Genomic DNA, 17,270 nt, shown 5'->3' on the forward strand with positions numbered 1-17,270 from the left:
GCGGCTTAAAGGTGGTACCTTGGAGAGCGGCGAGCAGCGCTCACTGCAGCAGTCCCGCTGAAGCGCAATGCCTCGTTTTACTGTCCACATCCGAGGTGAGTGGCTGGCAGTACCTTGCCGGGACACCACCAACACCATCCGGTGGCTCGGACAAGAAGCTCTTAAACGTTACATGAAGAACAAACCAGACAACGGCGGAATCACGGCTCCAAAGGATGCTCGTTTTGTTGTGCGGAGGTGCCAGGATTCGGGATTGTTGGACGCGGATGACACCATCGAGGATGTACTGGAGGATAATGACTTCGTCGAGCTTGGTAATGACCATATGCATTTTAAATATATGAAAATTATGCACCACATCTGGGGGACAGTGGAGATGTTTTACCATTATCTGTGCGTAATTGTGCATGCTTAGTAATATCGACCATAGGAGACATTAAATGTACATTTTAGAGAGATATTACATTACCAATCTACCAATCATCTACCAATAACAATAAATGTGTTCAGTGAGTATTATTATCATGTACTTGCAGCTATTGAAGGCGACACCATGTCCCCTGACTTTATCCCGTGTGAGCCCGGAGTTTCTCATCTGTATCCTTAAACTACTTGTGTCATATTAATTACAGTAGGTACTTGGGTATTGCAGTTTGTACTAAATACTATTTATTGAATCAGTTTTTCATTTTGTTCATGCTATTAGACTCTTTTACATTGTGGGTAACTGACTTTTGAAAAGGTAAAATAAACATAACATGACATGGGGTTTTATCATTTCTGTTAATAAAGCCTATAGTGTAAAGGGTAACACTATATTTTGCTGAACATTATCCTTAATAAACTATGTGAAATAGTACAGCAGCATACAGAGAACCTGAAGAAGTAAGTGTTTACCTATTCTCTATTAAAATTTAAAACATATTATACTGACCACCTTGTAACAGAGGTCTCCCTATGCAGTACATTTCCTTGGATGGCAATAGCCTGACATCGACTGATCTCGTCAACTTAGGAAGGGGACTTTACAAGATAAAGGTAATGATCAATAAATTGTATTTGTTGTCATGGCTGATCTGTAGTAATCTTTGACTTAACGTAATCATTGCCTTTACCAACGTTTTCAGCTGACCCTGGAGGCAGAAAGAAAAGTTGTGCAATCCAGAGAGCTTTTGGACACCATTGTCAAAGAAAACAAAGGTTAAGATATATTAAGAATAAAGACTTAAAGTTAACCAACTACAGTAAAATTACAGTATTTCAGAAAACAATTATCCATGTATTTAGTTCTCTGCATCTCTCTGTCTGTTCCTCCAGTTGTCTATGGAATCACAACAGGTTTTGGCAAATTTGCCCGAACAGTCATTCCTGTCAGCAAGCTCAAGTAAAGACAATATTTTACTATCTGTTTTCTTTGTTAATGTTTAATCTTCTGTCTGCGAATAAGCCGTTTTTATGTGCCGATTGATGGCCACGCCCTTCTTGTTCCACAGGGAACTGCAGGAAAATCTGGTGCGGTCACACTCCGCAGGTAATACAACTCTCTGTAAAACTCACTTTAAAATCTAGACATTTTTAAATGTCGAGCTATTCACTGCACCCTACAAAGTGTCTTAGGCTTTGCTGTATTTATATTAGCATCATCAATGTTATGCTGTGGCGTGTAGGTGTGGGAAACCCGCTAAGCCCAGAAAGGACTCGCATGCTGCTTGCTCTGAGAATCAATGTTCTGGCCAAAGGGCACAGTGGAATTTCTCTGGAAACCCTTCATGCCATGATCCAAGCCTTCAACGGTAAGCCATGAGGGCTCACTTTACCATAGCTAACCAGGGATCAGAGCTTCGGTCCACTGCTGATGACCTTTTTTAAGGGATCAATATTGGAGAAGCATGACTAATCTTCACTTCTAACTTACTCTGTCCCTGCAGCTTCCTGCCTCTCCTTTGTCCCAGAGAAGGGAACGGTGGGTGCTAGTGGAGACCTGGCACCCCTTTCTCACCTGGCTCTGGGGCTGATGGGAGAGGGTAGAATGTGGTCTCCGAAGAGCGGCTGGGCAGATGCCAAATATGTAAGATCTTATAGATAAAATTATCATAATGACTTTTCCATGGTTGTACAAAAATAACTTGCTTAATGCTGCAGGAAATGTGCTCATAGGAGTGAAAGGTTGCAAGGTCCAATAAGACAACATGTTTGCTTATTGATTCCATGTTTTTTCTCCTTTCATCTCTGGCCAGGTCCTAGAGGCCCACGGACTTAAGCCAATATCACTAAAGCCTAAAGAGGTAATGTTTAAAGACAGTCATATTTGATTTGCATGCTCTAAAGGACCTGACCTGGGGTTCACTGGGAACATATTTTACATCTACAGAATTTAAAACAAGAATAGTGTTTACATTTACAATTATACAGCACAATATAGTGCACACTGCATTGCCTTTTCCTAGTGGCTTCTTTAAGCAGAAAAGACGTCTGGTAACACTTTCTATGAAGGTCATCGCTATGACTTATGCATACATTTATAACACGATATAATGAGTCCATAAGACATTATAACAATTGCTGTAATCACTTACAAACATGCATTAGGTGCTATAGCAAAGTTCATAACGTATTATGACCTATTGATTTAATGTTTTATAACTAATAGTAATACCAGTTTATATCAATGTGCGCCAAGAATCTCCGACCATGTTCCATAGTACGTTATAACCATCGACTCTGCCTCGTTATAAATACACTTTAGTCACAATTTAGAATTAGAGATATAAAATGGAATAATAGCTTATAGTAATGTTTAATGTTATATAGCATGTCTTTGTTTGCTTTAAGTAAAGTGTTAAAATGTCCATCCCTGTATAATATATTAAAGGTGGACATAATACCATATGAACTAATTATAAGACCTTATAACACGTAATTGTTTGCTTTAAGTGACACACATTTTGTGCAGGTAAACAACTTTTATTTATGTTTCTTCACTTGATGAACACTGTATGAATTTTGAACATTTTGCAGTTTAGCACAAAACACATCATAATTACATCAAGAAAACTCATTGTCAGGGTGGTGAAAGATCGCTCAAGAGAAGACCTGTTGCCAACCATATAACATCATGTAAGAAGAGGCTCAGATGTTGTCACAGATGAATGGCAAGCCTATGGACAGGCCCTAACAGATGCAGTGGAGAATTGGAGACAACTGCTTCACAAAACGTCATCAAAGGACATTTAAAAGTAATTGAATGGAACTGAATTGAACATTATACCAAAAGGTCATAATACATTATAAACTTTGCTATAGCACCTAATGCATGTTTGTAAGTGATCATAACAATTGTTATAATGTTTTATGGGCGCATTATATCGTGTTATAAATATATGCATAAGTCATAACGATGACCTTCATAGAAACCGTTATAATGTACTATGGAACATGGTCGGAGATTCTTGGCGCACATTGATATAAACTGGTATTACTATTAGTTATAAAACATTAAATCAAAAGGTCATAATACGTTATGAACTTTGCTATAGCGCCTAATGCATGTTTGTAAGTGATTACAGTAATTATTATAATGTCTTATGGACGCATTATATCGTGTTATAAATATATGCAAAAGTCATTATAACGATGACCTTCATAGCTACCTAACCCTAACCCTAACCCTTCATAGAAAGTGTTACCAGACGTCCTTCTCACTTCCTTACAGGGTCTTGCTCTGATCAACGGGACACAGATGATCACCTCTCTGGGGGCGGAGGCTGTGGAACGAGCCCAGGCGATTGCTCAGCAGGCAGACATCATTGCCGCTCTGACCCTGGAAGTGCTAAAGGGAACCACCAAGGCCTTTGACAGCGGTGAGCAGCAGGAGCGGTGGTGAACAAAACAGAAACTGGAAATGTTTACCACTAACTTCAAGATTCTGCATCTGTTTTGTCCCTCTTTATTTTCTGGTGTCCTCCTCCAGACATCCATTCGCTGCGTCCCCATCCAGGACAGATAGAGGTGGCCCAGCGCTTCCGCTCACTGCTGGACTCTGATCACCATCCATCAGAGATTGCAGGTCAGAGGACAGACCCAGATACTAAAACAGACAAACACAATATTGTATAATAATCATGCATAGTTACATCTGGGTGGCACTGTTGTCTCACAGCAAGAAGGTCCTGTGTTCAAACCTATCTATGGCTTACAGGGTAACAATGTGTAGAGTTTGCATGTTTGTGGGGGTTTCCTCCCACCAAAAAAACATACATCTAAAAGGAATATTTCTACCGCTGCCTTCAGAGCTGAAGCAGTGTGGTTACCCACAGCTCATAAATAGTCAGAATGGGTCAAATGCAGAGGGTGTGTCCCCCCAGGGGGGTTAATAAAGTATAGCTTTTGGTAATAGTAAGCCTGCATTGCACCCTTAAACATTTAGTATTTAATGCGTGTCATTTGGTATTGGTATGTTTTTCCAGAGAGCCATCGGTTTTGTGACAGAGTCCAGGATGCCTACACCATGCGATGCTGTCCTCAGGTAACCTCAAGTCAAGTCAAGTTTATTTATATATCCCAAAATCACAAGTTTCCACTTCAGGACTTTACAATCTGTACACCCTCTATCCGTACACTCTGAAGTTGGAAAAGGAAAAACTATGTGGTGGATTCTCTTGTGACAGATCCCATATGAGATTTTTTGAATTGGAGTAGGACCGTGCACAAGGACTAAGAACAATTGTTTCTGAGCATGCCCTTCTGTTTCTGTACACAGGTTCATGGAGTCTCCAATGACACAATAAAATTTGTCCAGAACATCATCAATACAGAAATCAACAGTGCCACTGATAATCCTGTATCCTTCCCTAGATAATAAGATGAGAAAAAAGTGAATCTAGATGTTAAACTTTTGTCTCTGCACTAAAAATTGTAAATTGATTCAATCACAAATTTTTGGTCCTGCTTTTTTTTTTCTTAACGGCCATACAAGATGGTATTTGCAGAAAGAGGTGAGACCATATCAGGTGGTAATTTCCATGGTGAATATCCAGCGAAGGTATAATTGTTTGTGACACATAAAACATCTTTTCGGTATTTTTTGTAGATTGTGTTCTCCTCTCATTCCTTGCCCTTACCTTTCCCTTAGGCTCTGGACTTTTTAGCCATTGCAGTCCATGAGCTGGCCTCTCTCAGTGAGAGGAGGATTGAAAGGCTGTGTAACCCCTCTCTGAGTGAGCTGCCTGCTTTCCTCGTCAATGAGGGAGGACTCAACTCAGGCTTCATGATTGCTCATTGCACTGCTGCTGCTTTGGGTTAGTGCGCAAAACAAAAGAACATTTGTTACCATTATTTTTAAGTTAAATAAAGATTTTTTTGTCAGTAGAAGTTAAACAGCTTTTTAATCATTATATTTATCTGTTTTATGTAATTTTTGCAGGAACCTTTACTTTAATCTGCATTTTTGTACTGTCCAGTTTCAGAGAATAAAGTTTTATGTCATCCATCTTCTGTGGACTCCTTGTCTACCAGTGCTGCCACAGAGGACCATGTGTCCATGGGAGGCTGGGCTGCTAGGAAGGCCCTAAGGGTCGTGGAGCATGTGGAGCAAGGTATGTCTTTTTAGGGCCCGAGCACGATCCGGGCGAGGTCCCTATTGAAACTGAAGGGATTATTATTTTTTTCTTTCTTTTTTCTGCAAAGTAAGCAAAGTTTTAGGGGCCTAAACATACTCGAGTGGTGGGGCAGGTCTGTGAGGTAGGAAGGGGCCTTGTTATGGAGGGCTTTATGTGTGAGGATTTTGTACTGAATGTGTTGGGGAACACGTAGCCAGTGAAGATTCTGGAGGACAGGGGGGGACAGGGGTCCGATTGACTTCAAATTTTTGCTGTGCAGTCTAAACCCATTGACGATTAAAAGTTGCCCTAAACCCAACAGGAAGTCTGCCATTTTGAATTTTATGGTCATTTTTGCATGATTTACACACTGTGTACTTTAACAAACTCCTCCGAGGGATTTAGTCTGACCAACTTCAGATTTGTGTTGTGCAGTCTAAATCCATTGACGATTAAAAGTTGTACTATCTATTTTTCCTCAATGGGTGCGTCCATGGCATCAAAAATCGATGATACGCCGTGGAACAATAAGTTGTTATAACTTCAGTGTGCATGCTCAGATCTGCACCAAAGAGTCCTGCTCTGAACACATCCACATGCCAACAAACACACTAATTCATAGCGCCACCTGCTGGCAAGAGGAAGTGTCAAGTTTTACGCTGTTATGTACTACGCCCAACATATTTGCCTCACCTGCTTCAAAACAGTCTCAGAAGAGCCTTAAGACATTGATGATGCCACATTGTGAATCTTGTGAGGTTTCGGATAACGGCGTGTCCTTGGTGTGGTGTCAAAGTTCGATGCTTCGCCATGACACAGGAATTTGTTGTAACTTTGCTGTACATGCTCATATCTCTACCAAATTTCACACATTTGGTAAGGGTCACGCCCTGAACACATCTACAGGTCAAAATCCACTCAACCTCATAGTCAGCTACCTGCTGGAATCAGGATGTGTCCCTTCAAAGATGCAGCCCCTGTGCACTGAATCACCAAGATGCACAAAACTTTTGTGGTACATGTATCATCCCAAGATGACGAAAAAAGCCTCTTGGAGCCATACCTGAAATCAGTCAGGAAGTCAGCCATTTTGATTTGAATGTGCAATTACAGCCCATTTATGGCCTTTTACCAGGTCTGTACTTACAGTACAAGGTTGAACTCCTCCTAGGGAATTAATCGGATCGACTTAAATTTTCTACTGTGCATTCTAAAGGCATTGACAATGAAAAGTTGTTTTATCTATGAGTTTTCGTCAATGGGCATGTCCGTGGCATGGCGTCAAAGATCAACGGTTCGCCATAAAACAGGAAGTTATTATAACTTTAGTGTATATGCTCCGATCTGTACCAGACTTTACATGGTCGATAACAGTCCCGTCCTGAACAATCTACATGAATATGTTTACTCAACGCCATAGCGCCACCCACTGGTACCAGGAAGTAAGCCGTTTCTGACAAAACGTGGCCACCTCACACCTCGACGCGCTACACATACAAGGGCCCGCCCAATGCTGCTTTTAATGTAGGTACTGTAGGACATCAGGGAAAATTGCCCTTACACTGGCATCAAATAACACATAAGCCAATCAGTCAAAAGACCAAAATGAGTGAAACACTAAATGAAAAATGACTGAAGTAACAAAGGAATCACAGATACACAAGCTGCTACATACTTCAGTTGTACCAAGTTCAACGGTCATTAGCTCCAGCAGTTTAACCCACCTAGTTTTAAGTAAGCTTTGAAAGCAACAACAAGCATCGTCTAGTTCCTGGTGACTCTTTTACAAAAAAGTGCAAAGATAACAGGGTTGAAAATCATGCCAGTGTAGACCAACTGTGGATAAAACTGCATCTGCAAACATTTGCATGGTTGTGAATCAAAGTTCATTGAGTGGATAAAGTGCTTAACTATAAAGTTACAGTTTAAAAAATATGCACCTAAATCAATGCCCCACTGGCTACACATCTTCTTCTCTTGAATGTTTTTTGTAGAAGAAAATCATTCACAAGAAAAAAAAGAGACAATGGTAATTGACTGAAAGTGAAAGCAGACTGCTGTAAAGGTACAGAGGGCTTTCAACTGCTAAAAAACTGCTGTGGATGTTTAATGGTATTGGAGGAGTATTGTGAGCCCATTTTAAAAAAATACAGAAAGATTATTAATGCATTGACAGGAACGAATTCAATGATTGGATGAAGTGAAGCATATTCAATGGGCTCCACAATCTCTACATCCTCTGACATTTAAAGAACTGGAGGCTTTTGACTTTAACACATTGTTCTGTACATTTATGACTGAATCCAAATCCAAAGAGTGCTGAAGCCTTTCTAAAACTATATTTGTGATTTGATAATCCTGTATTATTCAATGTCATGTCTACCTAACATTGTATAATCGATTCTATTGTGAGCAGTATGTGGTGCAGTAACTTCACAGCTTTTTTCTAAATAAGAATTTTTTAGAAATAGTATCCTTTAGCAAGTTAACTCAAAAAGTGAACTAGTTGGCAATATTATGCATTTTGCCAAATCTAATTGATGTTTTCTGTGATCAGTACTTGCGATAGAGCTACTGGCCGCCTGTCAGGGTATTGAGTTCCTCCGCCCGCTTCGTACCACCACTCCATTGGAGAAGGTCTATGACCTTGTGCGCAGTGTGGTCAAGTAAGTCAAACAGATGCGGCCAAGGTACACGACTTTCAGTGTACTGAAATGATGTGCAGGAAAGTTAATATTTATCCACTGTTCCATTTCTGACTTTCTCAACTATTCTGACATTAACAGACCATGGATTAAAGACAGATTCATGTCTCCAGACATTGAAGCTGTTCACCGTCTTCTACTTGACCAGAAGGCAAGTGCCAAATCTTACAGAGGAAGCATTGTTAATTCTTACTGTTGCTGTAAAATGTGTCCAGTCTATATGTACATGTAAGCTCCACAGAGATGTAAATTGAATGGGAAATGGTGATTTTTTTAAGTGACATGTTTGTATTTTCTACTCAGGTGTGGAATGTGGCCAAACCTTATATTGACAAATATCAGACAGAAACAATCCCAGAGTCCCGTCCCGGATCTCCTACTGCCTTCTCTCTGGAGCCTCCGGCATCACCGAGGAAGCGTGTTCGTCTTGAATGAAAGCATGTTCAGTTTTGTTAGTTACAATTAAAATGAAAAAAACATTTATTGAGACTTTTGTGGATTGAAGGTCAGATTGATTTGAAGATGCAATGTTATTTTGACCCTTGTAGACTAAATTGATTCTTTAATTTCTGACATTAACATTTTTAATCCTTGAAGATATCTTGGTAACTTAAGAACTGTGTTTACTATATATATTTCTCTACAAATTATTGGATGTTGAACTTGCATATAGCCTGCCCTACACCACTGTGCACTAGAGTATTTATCTAAACATTTGTATTCCCTTTAAAATGTGCCTAATTTAGTTTTTATTGCCACATCACTACCTCAGCTATGTACCATTTTCATATCAATTCTTTTGAATGATGCAGCACAAACATTACTATGATTAAATGTTGTTTTATCTAGTGTAATTATATACAATCTTAAATGAATGCCATCTACACATTTCCAACTTAGACAACACAACAATAAAGGTTTTAAAGCTGCATTGTTTAATAATTTCCATTATGTAAGCCCTGCTTTGTGCTCACTATCTGTTAATGCACGTTTTTGTTTAAAAAATATTTTTCTTCTAATTACTAACATATTTCTAGTTTGTTATTACAGTATGTTCAGTGTGTACCATTATTATGATTACATGTAATAACAGTAGAAGTACTGCGAGTAGTAGTAATAGTAGTTGCATAGCAGTAGTGAAATGATCTGTTGCTAACCCTGTTGTGTCATTAGGATGTTAGGTAATATTACCAAAAGAAACCTATATGACATTAGATCATCAATCTCTTTAAATAACAGAAAACCTATTTTAAAAAATAGAACAAGGCAGAATGTAAAAATGCCATGCAGCTACAACATGACGGAAAAGAAATAGCAAAGAAAATCCTACAATATAAGAGAGAGTGCAGCAAATCATTTTATAAATGTAAGTGAGATATAATATAGGCCATTGAACTGTCCAGCTGTCAAGGGATTTGACCTGAAGCTCCTGATGTTTCTGGCGGAAGGGGAACAGGAGTTCCTCAACAGTTTGATTTAGGAAATAAGGTTGAGCTTCTAACTATAAATCACCAATAGTTGTAATTATCTGTGATTTAAAGGTCAAATAAACTATAGGCTACATTCATAAAAGGCCCGTCAGAGTTGCCCCTTTTGTTTAGAAACAGACCATCATAGAAATTCAAACAATGAATTTCAAGCTGTGATCATGATTTGTCTAGTTTTATTAGGAGCATATTCATTTACCAAAAGCCATTTAATTGTCATTTAGTCCAGTATCTCCATTACACAGACACTTGGTGTAAACACAGATGAATGTAGTAACATAAACACTTATTTTGTTCTGTGTGTAATGAACCTTTGGGAAGTTAAGTTTACCAGAAGCTTCCTAGTCCAGTTAAACAGCACCTACCTGTCCAGGCTGAGAAACCACTCTGCCAAAAAGTGCTGTGAATAAAACTCTGATGAAGCTAAAGTGGTATGTCAATGTCAGACCTGCAAAGGCAGCTTTGGTCAATAAATTCAAAGGTTACACAAACAACATGGCTTACAGTAGCATATGGGGTAGAAGTCTGGGTCAACATTACAATAAAGACTGTGTTACTGTGTGCTTAGCCTAACCTATTTTTTTTTCCACAAATGACCACATGTTCATGTTGACTTTACAAACAGATCTATTTCTATACAAACAAACCACACAAACATATACACAAATAGACTAAAGTACAGTAAAGATAACACCAGAGCAAAAACATAAACATAATTTCCTACAGTTTAGTCCCATGTCAGAAGTGTTTATGAGCAAACATTTATGCGCCCTTATCTAGTTCTCTTTTCCGATGGCATACCAAGAGTGCCACTTTTCCCACATATCCATTGATCCCACTAATCAATACAAACAAAACAATCGCTTGGAGGGTCGTAGATGTTTGGAGGCGGACGTTACAAACGTATGTAATGATGGAAACTGCGTTTTAGTTATGGCGTTAAAAAAATTATTAACATTTGATTTTAACGTTATAACGTTACAGGTTTCACAGCTACACTGCAGTCTCACATGTAACTTGTTATGAGTACCGATGGGTAGCCTATTCACAAACAACGTTAAGTTAACGTTATAGCTAGCAGGGCAAAAGCATAAGGAGCTGGGGCTAATTGCAGGATCAACGAATCCGTTAATACAAGCGTTGTAGATTAGATGGCACTATAGAGCCGGCGATATAGTAAAAAAGGTATACGGTAAAAACAAAAAATGTGTCTCCTTCGAGCCGGATTCGAACCAGCGACCTAAGGATTTCAGCTGTAATGCCTCTACAGTCCTCCGCTCTACCAACTGAGCTATCGAAGGGACGATACAGACAGTACCACTATTAACATATTCAAAGCCCACCTCGCTGAAGGTTAATCTTTATCGTTTAGGACATGAAAACTTTAGCCCTTAGCTAAAGTTACATGCATAGGGTTACATGACAGGCATGCGGGCACACACCGTCCAATGTCAACTACCTAGGTAGCGCTTGCTAATTACATAACTAACTGTAATTCATTAGCTTTCAATGAAAGTCAAGTAAGTTAACGTTCCGTCGAGTGAAATTCTCTTGGGAGAAATAAACTGAGACTGTGTTGGTTTCAAGGAAAACCCTTAAAATAGATTTTAGTCGACGCATGTAGTTAACCTAACGCTAAAGCTGAGTTTCCCAAGTTACCTTTAGTTCTTCTTATGGTGAAAACTGCGCACGCCGCTTTGCAACAAAAAACGAAGAAAACAACGAAAAAGTAAAGCGACACGACTCACTCATCCTACTTAAAAGTGACACATTGTCAGCTAACATTACAGATGGGAAAACTTATAAATTAACTTTAACAACATAAAACATTCCCCGTCCCCCCTGTAATACAGAGACACGAGTAAGTATGATAGATGGGGTGGGGTGATTAAAGTAAAGTGTATCTAACTCATATCACAAACTAACAGGATGGGTTGCTCTGTCCCTTTCCTACCCTGGTCAGGGGATTAAAACCACAGCCTTCTGATCACAATGATGTAACGTTATCTGCCATAATTTAAGGGGGGAAGTTTCAGTCAAGTTTTCAAGTGTATGAATGGAGTAGTGTTAGTGAGTGAGTGTGTGTGTGTGTGTGTCTGTGGTATGGTGTGCTAGTTTTATGGTGTTTATAGGTAAAGAACGCGGGATGTAGGCCCAATATAGGACTGCTCACACCCCAGGCCGTGGCTGAAGCCCGGTTATCCTCAAGCTAACACAATAGAAGAGGTAGCCTATGTAAAATTTCCAGTGTCTCTGGTTATCAACTTGCACTGATCACTGAGAACAACAGGCAGTTTAGTTCCTCTTATCACTACAACCATCCATTACATTAGTATAACAACCGGAAATAGTGCTGCAGCTATGTTTGCAAAAGGCTTGAAGAACAGAAAACACGCTGCGTGGCATCTGAAATGCTGATAAGTCCAGTGGTCTACATATTATTTATGATTAGCTGTAAAGTGTATTACAAACATGCATTACTCTTTTCAGTTGCCAACGGTGGGTTAAACGGATGTAAATACTTTTCAACATCTGCATTTTACTGTAAATAGGGTTGATCTTTTTTACAAGCTCAAAACCACACTGATGACCAACAATTGGGTTACAGTAAACTCCTTTGATAGACAGGAGATTAATATCTACAGATAAAAACAGGTAATATTTCCTATGTGGACATGGAGGGAAAATACAAATGTTTTAGTCTTAGACTGAAGATTTAGCATTTACATTTTACATATTTTCATCATTCTTAAGAATGACTTTATCAGTGCAAAAGTATATTGTGTTTTCCAATGTAGGTTGTGTGATGAGAAGATGCAGGAAAAGAGACTTCCCTGAAGAAAAAGATGCACATTTGCCTATATAGGGTTCCTATGATGAGACCAAGACATGTGGGACATTTATGCTGGTTTGATGTTCACAGCTTTTTACAATCACAATCTGAGCAGCTGAAGAAACACTTAAGTGAGGATGTCAACATACCAGATCAGCCATGACATTTCTATAAGCAGGTAAATTATTCATATAGGTTTAGTATATTCCTGTTTATACCAGTTTATATTTAATTAGAGACATAGACATCACAGGTTTATGTTGAGCACACAAACACGAGAGCATTGAGGATGGCTTGTATTCTTTAATTTGTCAATAATGTTATTTCTATACACTGAATTGTTACATTGTTCCTTAACAGTCCATTTTATTTCTAATTAATCTTCTTTCAAACTAAATCTAATTTTAACCACTAGGTGGCAATATTCCCTCATTTTAAGAAATGAAAAACGTCTCCTTGGATCGACTCACCTACTATACACACACATAACACGGTGCAGAAAACAAATGAAAAACTCAACCCTTATTGTAATCTATTCATTAATAACATACTATTAGTGAAATCTGGCAATGTTAATGCAAAGAAGTTCATATTAAATATATAGTATGTGCTTAACTTCTGGAGCTTGTTTGGGGACATTAGAGGTTTAACAGCTGATTGCATGTAATGAAGATTTTTCAGATGTTGTATCACAATCCTCTTATGTTTTTGTCACATTGACAGATCAGCTTCCATAGCCTGCCAGTGATGTGTAATGTGATTGCTGTCAGTTTGGTCATAATTCTCTGAGTTCATAAACTGAAACAACCTCCATTTTCTTTTGTTTTTCTATTTTATGTTACTTTCTATGTTTACTCCACAATGTTTCAGAGAAAACATTGCACTTTTAACTCCAGGACATTTTTGAGAGCTTATGTTGCTTGTTACTTTGTAGATTTTCAAACTAACCCATCTGTATATAAAACTGTTAAAATTAGCCCTACATCAAGCAACAGCTACATGGAAATATTGCTTACACAAAGGCATCAATAATGGTTATTTAATTATATAATACATACAATAATATAACATTCTAATATTATGAGTACTTTTACTTTTGATACTGTATATATTTAATACACTTGAATGTTTGTGTGTTTTACTTGTGGCAGCGTATTTTTACATTTTGGTGTTGCTACTTTTATTAAGTACTTCTTCCACCACTGGGAAAGGATCATTGAGATGTAAACCGAAAATCAATGAGTCTGTAGAGCAGAAAAGTGACGACAGCAATTGCTCTCAGTGAGGGTTATTAAAAAGGCTCATAATGATTAATCGGCCTTGCTGTCAGGGTGCTCTCTGTACATCTCCCCTCATGCAAAATGAAGATGTACTCATCTTGTCCTGACCTGTCAGACAGCAAGGTAATGTGTTACATGTGTAGCTGCTCCTACATACATAACAACAACATGGGGACAGACATGGAGGCTAGAGACATTCCTCTCATAACACAGGCAGGCTTGAATCCCCAGATCTTCTCCATCGCTTACAGAGATAATCATCTTCTCTGCCCCTCAGCTTACAATCCATGGGGAGCTCCTTGACCTCCCCTCCCTGACCTCTACCTCACCGCCTAAGGTAAGAATTTGAAAGGTTGGCTCTTCAAGACATGTTACAATCAATCAAAAGCGCTAATATACAGCTTCAAAACAAAAACGTTCTGGTTGTCCTCAATCTAGCACCAATTTTCAAATGCTTTATGGCTTTTTGCACTATCTTCTTAATTAAAGTGCATTCAAAAGCAGTAAATACTGCAATTAAATGTCACAATAGGTGCAATTTTATCAAAGTAATGGCTATTTTCTCTCAGCAAAGTTTTAGCAGAAGGCATCCTCATGATTAACAACTGCCAGGCCTTTAGTTTGCTTTCCAGGGTCACCATGTCTGTCACATCCTCATGGGCCATCCCATGTGACTTTGGCTTTTTGAAAGAGGTACACCCTCTGTGTTTTGTTAGGCTATGTAGCATATCCAATCGAAAACATATGCAGCATATCCAATCGAAAACAGCTTCTTTGGGCTGTCTCACATGGGCATTTCCTAATGAGACCTACACAAGGAAGCTCAAACAACTCATAGCATTGACTTGACTTGGTGCCAGCCACATCCTGTGTGCCAGTACTATAAAGTACTCACTAAGTAATAATCTTTATAGTGCACTGTAATTTACATTGTACACGTTCGTATTGACCGGAAATGACTGAATGTCAATTAAGCTGCTACTGTGTAGCACTATGACCAATTTCACATTTAAAAATATCACAAATAGCAAGTTAAAATGTCTTTTCCATAACTAATTTCCATATTTTACCACTACTACACAATAGTGGATTTGACTATATCTTCATAGAACACAACATTTAGATAAAAATAAACAACAATGAAATGTAAAGTTACATACAATTATTACTGATGTAAAACATGGTGGTGCAGTCTCTCTCTCTCTCTCTCTCTCACCAATACCATGAGTGATGATACAAGTGATACCAAGCATAAAAAACCCTACAATTTCAGTTGCATTTGGAATTAAAAATGAAATGAAGGGAACATTGCATTTGGTTATTTTCCACTGTTATTGAACCAATCAACCCTTTGAAATTTTCACAATTAGTACATAATATTCAACAGGGGTACAGTGAAGACAGTCACTTAACATAGGCGCCTTCCTGTATAACATCATGCAAACATGATCTGTGACATTAGTCATTTCCGCCTGTTTGACTGCAAGTCTGCTTTTTCAGCTATCACCTGTCAGATACACATAAGAAGAATTAACACCTGTGGTTTGTACAATGTTAAAAGCTTTTGATGATACTGTATGTTTTTTCTCCCTCTTATTTATACAATGTAGCAGATGACATTACACCTGTACACTTAAGCCCTCCGTGTGTTTTCCGTTTCCCTCCCATAACATAACTAATACTGGGACACATCCGCCTGCCTAACTTTTATGACAGTAAAACTCCCACAGCTCCCCCCTGTTTCTGTGTCTACTCTTAAAATCATGCTTATGCTCAGTCATCTGTTGAGTGTTTCCTGTGAAGTAAGAGAGCGTGTCAAAAGGTGATGTAAAATATAGAGCATAAACTTCCAGAAGTGTCTGGATGGGGAGGGTTAAGGGTGTGAGGGGAGTGTGTGTGGAGATGTACAGGAGGCTTTTTGCTGTGCTAGGTAGTATCAGGAGTCTTAATATTGTTATAGTATAATATGAATAACCAACAGTTTTAATGCTGAATGAGTTACATCATGCGAGGAGTTGTATTTTAGGGCTGAAATTTACATAACACAGAGGTGTTTCATTTTTTTTTGTCATTACAGATTAAACCATCTGATGAAATGTGGGTGAGGGCAATGTTATGGCTAGGAACAAACAGAGAGATAGCAGTGATAAACGTCATAAAAATGGCAGCGAAGACTACAGAAATAAGTGACAGAGGGTGTTCAGCCTTCACTTTAATGCCTAGCCTGTGGGCAAGGCACCCACCCGCCTTGCCTGGAGCATGTCTGGCTTTTTGTCTGGCTTTTACAGGAGAGTAGACAGATTACTTGCAAGGGTTGAGACGGTTCAGTGAGCTGAAGGTACTAGGTGACATGGCAGCATGATGGGGGAGGGAACCATATCCTTTTACAGTCTGGAAATAAAGCAGGCAGTGGAACAGCCCAACGTCTGTCATCTTATTGGACCATTAGATGACGAGGCCACAGCACACCCCTGGCTGTGGGGGTCCAGCACCAGACTGTAGCAGACATGAGATGAGTATTTCATCCCAATATTTAATGTGTTATGGAACTAACCCCTCTGACTGTGCTCTAATGCCTGACATTACATTCATAACTGCAGTTATCCATGGTATTCCCAGATAGATACATGAGTCTTTACCTGTATTTTTGTAATCATAAAAACTGGGAGTAATAACTGGTTAGAGAGGTTTAAGCCAGCTTTAATGGAACAAGAGAACAGAAGGAATTAGTTGGACAGTTTGGGATTTGCTTATTTGCTAGGAATTGGATGAGAAATTGAGACCACTCTCATGTCTGTACTGTAAATGTGAAGCTATAGCCAGCAGCCGGTTACTTAAGCTTATCATAAAGGATGGAAGCAGCCAGCCTGGACCTGTCCAAAAGTAACAAAATCTGCCTCATTAATTAACACATTATATATCTGGTTTGTGTAATTCATGCAAAAATTAAAGTGTGAAAATGACAAATTGGGGTTTTACTTTTATGGTGGGTTATGTGGAGGACTATTTTTTGGCCAGGTGTAGTGACCTCCTGGAGTATCGGATGGTTGCCTGCCATCCTCAGAGTGATAACATAACTCCTGGGAGTTATACTTTACGGATTAAACAAATGAGGTATAATGTGTTAATTAGGGACCTTTAGAGGTGCTGGCAGGCAGGTTTTGTTACTTTTGGACAGAGACTAAGCTAGCTTTTTCCCCTTGTTTCCAGTCTTTGTGCTAAGATAAGCTAACTGGCTGCTGGCTGTAGCTCCATATTTACAATACACACATGAGAGTGGTGTAATCTTCTGATCTAATTCTTGGAAAAGGAGGGAATACTGTAAGTGTATTTCCCAAATGTCATACTATTCCTTTAATGATGTGGCT

The 17,270-nt window shown here is 38.9% G+C and overlaps 1 protein-coding gene and 1 non-coding gene across 2 annotated transcripts; one reads left to right on the plus strand and one right to left on the minus strand.

The window, feature by feature from the left end:
- Positions 1–67: 67 nt before the first annotated feature.
- On the plus strand, positions 68–9,231 carry hal (histidine ammonia-lyase). Its single transcript, XM_038705996.1, has 20 exons — positions 68–314; positions 537–597; positions 858–885; positions 964–1,038; positions 1,128–1,200; positions 1,318–1,384; positions 1,494–1,531; positions 1,668–1,793; positions 1,929–2,068; positions 2,238–2,285; positions 3,713–3,860; positions 3,971–4,066; positions 4,467–4,525; positions 4,760–4,840; positions 4,976–5,041; positions 5,132–5,297; positions 5,460–5,594; positions 8,155–8,263; positions 8,384–8,453; positions 8,606–9,231. Exons 1-20 carry the CDS (start codon positions 68–70, stop codon positions 8,735–8,737), a joined length of 1,965 nt encoding a protein of 654 aa, XP_038561924.1. The 3' UTR covers positions 8,738–9,231.
- Positions 9,232–11,001: 1,770 nt separating this feature from the next.
- trnay-gua lies at positions 11,002–11,090 on the minus strand. Its single transcript is given in 2 exon segments — positions 11,002–11,037; positions 11,054–11,090. It is a non-coding gene; the product is annotated as a tRNA-Tyr (tRNA).
- Positions 11,091–17,270: the final 6,180 nt, after the last annotated feature.

Source organism: Micropterus salmoides, unplaced genomic scaffold (genome assembly GCF_014851395.1).
Source record: "Micropterus salmoides isolate LMB-PRFRI ecotype aquatic unplaced genomic scaffold, ASM1485139v1 Ms_hic_scaffold_8, whole genome shotgun sequence".
NCBI lineage: Eukaryota > Metazoa > Chordata > Actinopteri > Centrarchiformes > Centrarchidae > Micropterus > Micropterus salmoides.

Excerpts from the sequence above, each read along its gene's own strand:
- hal (XM_038705996.1), top strand. The coding sequence starts at position 68 with ATGCCTCGTTTTACTGTCCACATCCGAGGTGAGTGGCTGGCAGTACCT. Across the intron at positions 1,794-1,928 it reads CATGATCCAAGCCTTCAACG|CTTCCTGCCTCTCCTTTGTC; the intron begins GTAAGCCATGAG and ends CTGTCCCTGCAG. Across the intron at positions 5,595-8,154 it reads CGTGGAGCATGTGGAGCAAG|TACTTGCGATAGAGCTACTG; the intron begins GTATGTCTTTTT and ends TTCTGTGATCAG.